The sequence below is a fragment of the Crocodylus porosus genome, unplaced genomic scaffold (genome assembly GCF_001723895.1).
Source record: "Crocodylus porosus isolate Cpor-Errol unplaced genomic scaffold, CroPor_comp1, whole genome shotgun sequence".
In the NCBI taxonomy this organism is placed as follows: Eukaryota; Metazoa; Chordata; order Crocodylia; family Crocodylidae; genus Crocodylus; species Crocodylus porosus.
In genome coordinates this window covers 84,137,979-84,147,426 of record NW_017728949.1, presented here as the reverse complement: position 1 = coordinate 84,147,426, position 9,448 = coordinate 84,137,979, and the positions used below count along the sequence as shown (strand labels likewise).

General features: G+C 42.5%; 1 protein-coding gene across 1 annotated transcript in view; it reads left to right on the top strand.

The window, feature by feature from the left end:
* The window catches only part of BAZ2B (bromodomain adjacent to zinc finger domain 2B), a 202,293-nt gene that overhangs the window by 88,844 nt on the left and 104,001 nt on the right, over nt 1-9,448 (top strand). The window contains exon 5 of the mRNA XM_019553838.1: nt 8,972-9,181. Coding sequence (XP_019409383.1) covers nt 8,972-9,181 — 210 coding nt within the window. The remainder of the gene's footprint in view (nt 1-8,971; nt 9,182-9,448) is intronic.

Genomic DNA, 9,448 nt, shown 5'->3' with positions numbered 1-9,448 from the left:
GTGGGTGGGGGCTGGGCCGAGGCTGCGCTTGGAGCAGGTGGGGTGGGGTGGGCCATGTTGGTGCTGGGAAGCGGGTTACAGAGTGGCTACAGTGAATTTTGGGGTGGTTGTAGCCTCCCTTACCAGCATGGCCGTAACCTGCCCCAAGCACAGCCTTGGCCCAGCCCCACCCCCGCTAGAGGCTGCAGTGGGCAGCCTGCCCTTTCACAGATCTGGGGGGCACATGCTCGCATGCCTCCCTCAGGCGTTCATACAGCGGCAGAAACAGTCCTGCATACCTTTGCCCCCTGGATGAGCCACTCATGGCTCTGTCCCTTGCCCTGCCTTGCCCTGGCTGGGCAATGCTTGCCCCTGCCCTAGCCCTACTCCCTTTCTCCCTGTGGGGGCCTTGATACCCCCTCCTCCCATACCCCTCCCTGCCCAGACTTACCAGCTAGAAGCTGCTCTTCAGTCTTTATTGGTGCACCCCTATCCATAAAGTAGTCTGTCAAGTAACAGCTGGTTCCCAGGGGAACCTGGAAACCCAAGCAGAAATGGGTTGTATTGTTGTATCTTATCCCACAAGGATGTGGAGCACAGATCTGTTACAGAAAAGGTTTGAAGTGAGGGGACTAGTGAAGGGTCCTAAAAATGAAAGCCTACTGCATAGACGATAACATAATGAGGGAAAATTTTTATTTTATGTCCTACCATTATATTTGTTACCTGAAAGGGAGCAAAAGCCTTAGTATGGATAGTAAGTAAGATACTGCATACACATTGGGCATGTCTATACATGTATGTATGCACACCTAAACTTAATGTGCCTTTGCTTAAGGCACATTAAGGTGATTTAGGCACACATCTACACATGGACATGCTAATGCGCGTTAAGGTGGATTAAATTTAGATGTGAATACTTAAGATGCATTAGCACACTTGCAGACATGTTAATGCACATTAATGCAATGTATGTCCATTGAAGCACACCATGTTACTATGCATTAGTTCATCTACATGTGCAGTAATGCAACTTAGCTGTGCCCGCCTAAATTTAATACCTGCTTTATGCGGGTATCAAATTTAGGCTCACGTCACCTTAAGTTGCTATTTTTGAAGTGCATTATGGGCATGCACGTGTAGACATGTGCCCTGAATGCACCTTAAAATGGTGATTTTAGGCTAAGCCCACTTAAAAGAGGCACATGTAGATGCATCCATTCTACAAGAAAGAAAACACCCTTCAAAGTATGTTACAAAAGGAAACTATAACCACAGAATGAAGTTAAAGAAATGGGCAGAAAATGTCAAAAATATGAAAAACTAAAAAGGAGAATAATGTATTCAAGCAAAGAAGTTGCCTTAAAATAGATTAAAATTGATTAGCCATTAAAGTCTCTTATAAAGAGTAAGAAAGATTAGCAGTAGTCGAAGACACTGTTATAAATTGAACTGCATCTTGTATTTCAAAGCTTAGAAATCTGATAATTTCTATAAGGACTAGCAAATAATGAATGTGACTGAATTTGTATCTGAAAATCTCCAGGCCTTTGTTCATCTCCATTTTTTTTCCTGACCTGTTTTTACTTATCTGCTTCTGGTAATACTGTAAGCTGTTCATGACATGGAATATGCTTTTAACAGCACAATGCAGAGTGGTCGCCTTTAAAAACCTTCCAGTTTTCCATTAGCTTAATAGTTATTCATGCAACAAATATTTGTAGTTTAACCACTTCCTTTTACGTACTCTCAGGGATACTGATACACAGCAATTTACTGAAAATACAAATATGGAAGCAAAGTTAGTTAGATATGTAAGGCAAATAGCACGTTTTTAAGAGTGTCAGCAGTTTGAAACTGTCTGAAAATACCTCAACAGTGGTCTTTATTTGACACTTCCTTCAACCTGGGAAAATGGACTTTTTTTTTGCACTTTTTGTTTTCAAGCAATGTAGTTTGGCGAAATAATCTAACATACCAGTGCCAAAAATACTGGCAGATTATTTAGCCTCAAATTCTTTGATACCGTCCTCACTCTGCCGAGCTTCTTCACATACCTAAAAGAACCTTAATAATCCCTGCCTTAATCTCCTTTCCCATTTCAGCTTTAGTTCACTTCTTAACCTTTGAATTCCTGTTTAAAATACTAGTCACAGTCATTAATCCTGTAAGACAATAAATTACAATAAGCAAGTGCAGGGGTTTACAATAAGCAAGTTTATTAGTTTTAAAATAGGGGTATCAAACTCATCTGGCCCCACAGGCAGGATTGATCTATAGGCCCAATGAATGGTGCAGAAATGGGTATATTTGTCCCAGGAACTCTCCCACCGCCATATGAAAGATCCAGTGGCTGTGGTGCCTGCTCTGGATGGTCTGGGATTATGTCTCATGCAGTGCCTGCTCCAGTCAGTCCAGGACTTTCACTACATGTGGTGCCTACGTTGAGCCAGTAAGAGTGACTGCCACGTCCCGTACCAGCCAGAGCAGACACTGCAGGCGAGGAGGGTGTAGCACGTGAGGAGGGTAGTAGATTGGCCCCATGCATGCAATACATGTTCTGGATTGGCTGGGGTGGGCACAATATGTGGATCATGTCCTAGGTCCTGCATGTGGGGCCAGTCTGGTGCACCCAGTTGTGGGTCTGCTTAAATACCTAAGGACTGCATGAGGGGCCAGATGATGGGTCTTCATGGGCTATATGTTTGACCCCCCCCAGGTTTAAAAGATACCCAGTTAGAGTCTGAGTTGATAAATCTTATCCTTGTGAATTCAAGGGGGTCAGGATTGGAGGGTTGGATGCATAAAATAAAAAAGATCAGCTGCATCAGGGCCCTCATAAAGAAAGTGCATCAGAAGTGTTAGCAATCTTACATAAAGAAACCAGACTGAAATTGTGGAAAATCTCTCTCTCTCTCTCTCTCACTCACTCTCTCACAGACACACACGTAAAGACAATACAAACAAAAAACCAGGCAAGTGTGAACTCAGTGGATAGATAGTGGAGAACCTGGTGTCTAAGCAAAAGTGCAGTACTCTTCAGGGAACTCTTGTTATTTAGGCCCTAGTTTGTAGACTACTCTCCATCCACATGCTGCCACTGTTGTCCTTTGGCCTTCCCCTGCTTCTAGTAGCTGCACATCTCAAAGGTACAGGGATAGGGGTAACGTGGCTGGGACAGAGCTGCTAAGCTGGGAGTGGGGAGAGGCAGCAGTCTGTTCCAGGATGGGGAGTGAACTGGTGGGGATAAGGCTAGAGGTGGGTTGGGGCAAGGCAGCTCGGTGTATGGTCAGGTATATCAGGGCATAGGGGTTAGCAGATGACTGTTGAGGTAGAAGCAGTATGGTGTAAAACCATTGCTGCAGTCAAGAAGGGTTGCCAACCCAGGAATTTTTTTTCTGATTATCTGCTAACTTTTTATTGATAACCAAACTTTTTTTCCTATGTTTGTTGTTAAACCCCTAAATTTGAACCAGACCCTTGTTGCTGCTATCCAGTGCTTGGCAGATGGGTTTTACTTATGTTATATAAAACATGGTGGTAAAATCTTAAATCAGTAAAAAAGTTTGGCTATCAGTAAAAAGTTTGCTGATTGCCAGTAGAAAAAACATTCTTGAGTTGACGACCCTGGTCCATATGGTTGCGGGGAGAAAAGTTTAAGAACTGAAAACACTAACTGGAACAGAACAGGAAAACTACTGGAAAGTTCTGCCTGAATGGAGTCAGCATTGTTTATTATAGAGGTATCAGGGTTTATGGTTCAACTGTGAGAGGAATTAAAATAATAATATTGGAAGGTGAAAGCTCTGAATATCCTCTGCCTTATCTGGATTCGCCAAGGCTTTGCATGCAATAGTGGAAACAACATTTTTAGAAGACTAGAAGCTTATCTTAGTGGTAGCTGGTATGCTCAAACAGTAGAGATGAAAAATGGCAACCAGGTTCAGTACCAGAACAAAGCATACCAATAATTCAGAAGTGGTACTTACAGGAAATGTTATACCATTATAAAATGGAGCAGTCTGGGTGGTCACACATGGACTACTCCAAAGTCACCACAAAGGTATGTTCTCCAGAAAGGGGTTTACCACTTAGTTCCTCTCTGGCCCTGGGGCACCTGTAAGTGAGCAGACAGGCTCATTCAGCACTTTTGCTCATGCTCTGGGGTGTGGGAGGGGTGATTCTTTAATTAGAGTGGCTCCAAGAGCCTTTCTAATTAAAGCGCCACTGTGTCCCATCTATCAGTGTCCTCATGCTTAAAAATGACCCTGGGGGTGCTTGAACTAAAGCTTGTTTGATCAGCTTCAATTCAAGTGACCCCACTGTTATTTTTAAGTATGGGGACACTGATACACAAGATGCAGCAGATTGCTGGAGCGCAGTAATTGCCACTCTCCAGCAGACTCGATTGAGTCTGTTCTGATGCTCTGAATTTCCAATGCATTGGAGCAGCCTCTGCACTCATGCATAGGTGCCCATTGACAGGTTTACCCCATCAGCTGTTGCAGCCATGGCATCAGCTGATCAATACCTGATACCGCCACTCTGGCTGCATTTTCCTGTCTAAGGTCGCCTGGGACTCCTTTAAAGTCCACAGCTGGTTAGCAGCTGAAGGCCAAAGAACACCACAAGCACTGGCTCACCTGGGGCCCTTAAAATGTTTGGGCAGAAATTAGCTGGAGCCCAGATAATGCTGGCAGGCTCTGGCTTTCTACCACCAGGATCTTTAAAGGGATGACAGTCAGCTGGAGTTCGATGGTGTTCTCCAGTCTTGGACTGTCTGTGAGAACTGGTTCTTTGATGGTCTGCTGGTGTTTGAGCACCAGCAGCTCTTTAAAATTTCTGGGTTGCAGGCAGCCCCACCACCCTTTCTGTCAGGCAGCAAGGGTGACAGGGCTCCCTGGAAGCCTCTCACGGTGACAGGGGCTGATTGGGTCCCCTGATCACCTCCTGTCATTGCCACATGCATAGGGCCCCAGGCAGCCAGTGCCTGAGGTGTTTTTTATGCTTCAGCTACCAGCTAGCTAGGGATTTTAAAAGGCTCCGGGCAACCTGCCTGGAAATTCCTCATGGTAGCAGAGGCTGACTGGATCATCTGTACCAAAAAACAAATGATTGACCAATAAGTCCTCATTTGCTACTTACATAGCTACTACTCATTTTAAATGGCAAATAGCACCACCCTGATGTCATTCAGCTAAAATGGAACTTACAAGTTAAGTACTTCCTGTAACTAAGTCCCGTAAATTCTGTTCTAACCACAGAACTGGGATTTCAACTCAGAATTCCCAGTTCTTCTTGGGTGTTTACTGTTTTGGTAATATGGCTACTGAAGTCATAATAAAATTCTATTTAACACTAAACTAAACTTTCAAATGTAGTCTTCTTTTATCAAACAAAATTAAAAAGATAATTATTTCTAGCCCTTTTTAGAAGTTCTCATGAGTATTTTAACCTAAAAGTAGAGAGAAGTAGTTAGCTGTGTCAGCCTGAAGTTAAGTAGAAGGTGGGAAACAGTAGCACCTTTCATGTTAACTTCTTCAGAGAGGCATGAGCTCTTGGGCTGAGGACAGACATTACACACAAACTAGTTTAAGTGATCAGAAACTGGTTTAAACCTGTAACAACAGATGTTCAGTGTACATAAACCAATTTGAAAATGGCTGAAACCTGTTTGAGATAAACCTGGTTGAATGTAGTATCAGACTTAACTGATTTGAGTTAAACTAGTTTATGCAATGTCTGTCCCAGACCCCTTCCTGGTTTAAGTTAAATCAGACTCCCCCAACATCCTGGTATGCTCTCTGGGCTGGGCTGGCCCCTCCCCTCTGCTCCCTGGTTGCAGCTCTGGGAGAGACCGCAGGCATCTGCCTGACTTCTGCTCCCCCCGTCCCCTCCAAGCAGGGATTCTGCTGTCCCCTGTGCCTCACACAGACGCACAGCATTAGCTAGCAGACTACATGCTGGCTACGGTCGGTGCTGTGGCAGCCGGGACAAAGGCAGAAGCAGTCCCTCTGTTGTTTTCTTAATGGAGTCATAAACACTGAACCTAATCAAAGTGCTTTGCTGGGGCCTGGCCACACCCCCTAGCTCAGCATTGTGGAAGAGGAGGAGGGCTGCTCTAGTGCCCCCCTGGCTCCTAGCTTGAGCCACTGCAGGTATGGGCCTGCATGTCTGGGATGTGTGTACGGTTACAAACTGGTTTAGCCTAGCCAGGTTAGACTAACTGGCAAAGATTGAATCAATTGAGGTTCAGGCTTTTTGAACGTCTGTCCCTAGCCTTGTACGCTACAGACTACTTTGTCAGATACTATGAATAGGCTTGCATAGAGAAGGGGTGTAAAGTGAAAGGAATAAAATGTTTTAAATAAAAATGATAGGGGAAGTGGGAGGAAGGATGGGATGCTGCCGAGATAGGCAAAGATGGGTTGAAGAGATCAAAAGAGGTAAAGAAAGCAGTTAGCCCATTGAGGGACATAAGGATTATAAAAGCTAATCCAGGTAATGAGATAAGAATCCAGTTTCTGTTGAGACCATACTTATCACAGTCCATTTCATGGATGATATCTTATTCCAGAACTTTGCATCAAAGTTGATCTTTAAAGTTCGTAGTATCAGAACAGGTACTCAGAGGACTGTGATGGTATCCAAGGTGGTTAAAGTGCTCTTTTACTTTTACCCACAGGCTTTATGTCTTTCTAGAATTGATGTCAGATCAGTATCCGTTCATTGCTGCACATAGGGATTGCCCCATCTGTCCAATGTAGACAGCAAAAGGGCACTGTAAATAGGTGATGATATATATTATGTTGGTAGCAAAGAAAGTAAAATGAACATTGGATTTTATCATTTGTGGTGTTTGGTACAGCGATGATATGGCTGTATTGATGAGGAGGCATAACTGGTATCTGGATCCGTTGCAAGGCCTGGTGCTTTGGTGAGAATATGAATTGGGTAGTCTCTTGTTGGAGAGATGCCATCTGAGGTTGTGGGTCTGCCAATAAGGCAGGACAGGCTTGTCCGCCAAGGGTGTTTTAGGATGTTCATCATTTTATGGAGGGGTAGGAGGCCATTTTGATGTGTTCAGGATGTTCGAGATGGAGAACTGGTAAGTGACAGCAAGAGGGATTCTGTTGTCTTTGTAAGAGGATTGGTATTTTAGCAGGTCACAGCAGGATATGAGTCTGGCTCTGTTTATCTGAGTGACTACAGTTTTGGGATTGCATTGTAAGTGTAGAAATCTCTGCTACAAATCCCCAAGATGTGCAGTCCTGGTTGGTTGTAATGTAAAGCTTTCCTGTAGCTGATGGAGCTAGTGGTTTGCTTAGAATAAAAACTGGTGGTGTAGAGGTCGCTGTAGTGATCCTTTCATAACATCTGACAAAGTAGGCCGTAGCTTACAAAAGCCTCTGCCTGCTTACAGACATTAACCTGCCCCCCACCCACCCCTAAAATGTGCTTTACCGGAAGAAACAGAGTGTTAGTTTGACCTAGCCCTGCAGCATCTATATAGATCAGATGCTTCAGTGGAGCTTTTTGGCGCTATTGTCTAAAGCTGATTCAGTCAGCTGTTAGATAAAAGTGCCAGAAAAACCCCACTAAAGCACCCAATCTATATACATGTTGGGTGAGCTCGGTCCAACTAATGTGTGCTGCCTCTTCGAGGCATGCACTGGGCACGGCATGGGAGTGCGGCGAGTTTGAAGAAAAAATACTTTGTTTGTTTGTTTTAAACATCTGTAAGCAGCCTCCGTGAACAAGTTAGACTTAAAGTGCCACCCTGCCCTGCCTTCTGTGTAATCTGACGTACTTCACTTTCTTCTCTCCATTCCCACTGATAACGCATGTCTTCAGTATAGTCAGTCTACTGCAGCTCAAATCAACCATTTTCCTTTTCTACTAGTTTGCCAGTTTCTCACTTTCTCTCCAGTTTCTTCACTTTGCCTTTCCTGTATCTTCTTTACACTTCTTACCAGAGCTATTGAGGTGTCTTGTTTGAAAGGTTTTTCTGGTTCCTCTAATGTGCCCGTGCCATTTTGCAAGTGGCCTCTACATTAGATGTGAACTTTTTCCTGTAAAGTTCAAAGGCTTCTTATGCTTCATCTTTAAATCTCTCCAGCTTTCTGTCTCATTCATCACATTTTAAAATCTGAGCTTTCAGTCTTCAAATAGTATTTCTTAAACTTCTTATGTTTTTGTACCACAGAGGCTCCCTTTTTGTCTTCTATGTCCTGTGCTTCTCTTTTTTAAGATTATAAACACCCTGGGGAGAGGCCGGTTTCTTAATTTTTGGAAATACCATGCAAACATATGGTGATGCACAAGAAAAGAATTAAATATAAGTTATACTATATTTTACTTTTAAATATGTCTTGCATTGCAACATATTGTAAATATGACACCTAGGAATATAAGTAATACTATACTATACTACACTATACGATACTAACATTTCAGCACGTTCTTATCCCTTTCTCAGTAACAGTACATAAACTGTATTCCTTTGAAAACTAGAAACATCTCTATTAGTAGACATAACGTATCATTTCATTCAATTTAAAGATTACTGTTCTTCAAATGAATGTTCTGCTGTTGAAAGACAATAATGGATCTAGTGCATCTTGTTCTTTTATAAGCCTATTGGAATCTTTTTTGTTTTCAGACTTGTTAGAACATATGCATTCTCTGTGTGATCACCCAGTTCTCTAGCAGTGAATTTGGCAGTCACGCAGTGAATTTTACAGGTATGCTGACCTTGAAATAAGTTATTTTTGCCTATTCTCACATTAGGCTGGATAAATGTCTTGCGTATCCTTGTGAAATATCTTGATTTTATTCATTTTCATGAAAACAATTTCTTTTTATTATTTCCTAAGAGTATCTGGAGAGAGATGCCGAAGGATTGCTGATGATACTTCTCTAGAGTTAAAAAATTGGATGATACAATGCATTAAACCTGAACTATTAATAAGTATATTGTGTTTTTCTCTAGAAACCAAGAAAAAAAACAGTGGAAAGCTCTAGCAATAGTGACAGCGATTCAGGCTCCTCTTCAGACACCTCAAGTGAAGGCATTAGTAGTAGTGACTCAGATGATCTAGAGGAAGATGAAGAAGAGGAGGAGGAAGAAGATCAAAGTGGTGAAGAAACTGAAGATGATTCTGACTCTGAGAATGAAACACATCATAAAAACAAAAACAAGGTAGGATTTCTGCACAATGACTTTGGCTACTGATTTTATGGTTGACTGTTATTCTTGACGAAATATGATTTCAGTCTCCGTTGAATTGTTTAAGTAAACAGTAATGCCTGATGTGAGTGTTTCTTGGCACTATATAGCTTTTCTGGAGGATTTGCATGCTCAAGGTAAATAGAAGCCCGATAACTTTGTTAACTCCTAGGAAAAACTGGACCTGAAGAATGTTTTTATTGTAATTAGAAAATATATAAAATAGTGAAGATAGATTCA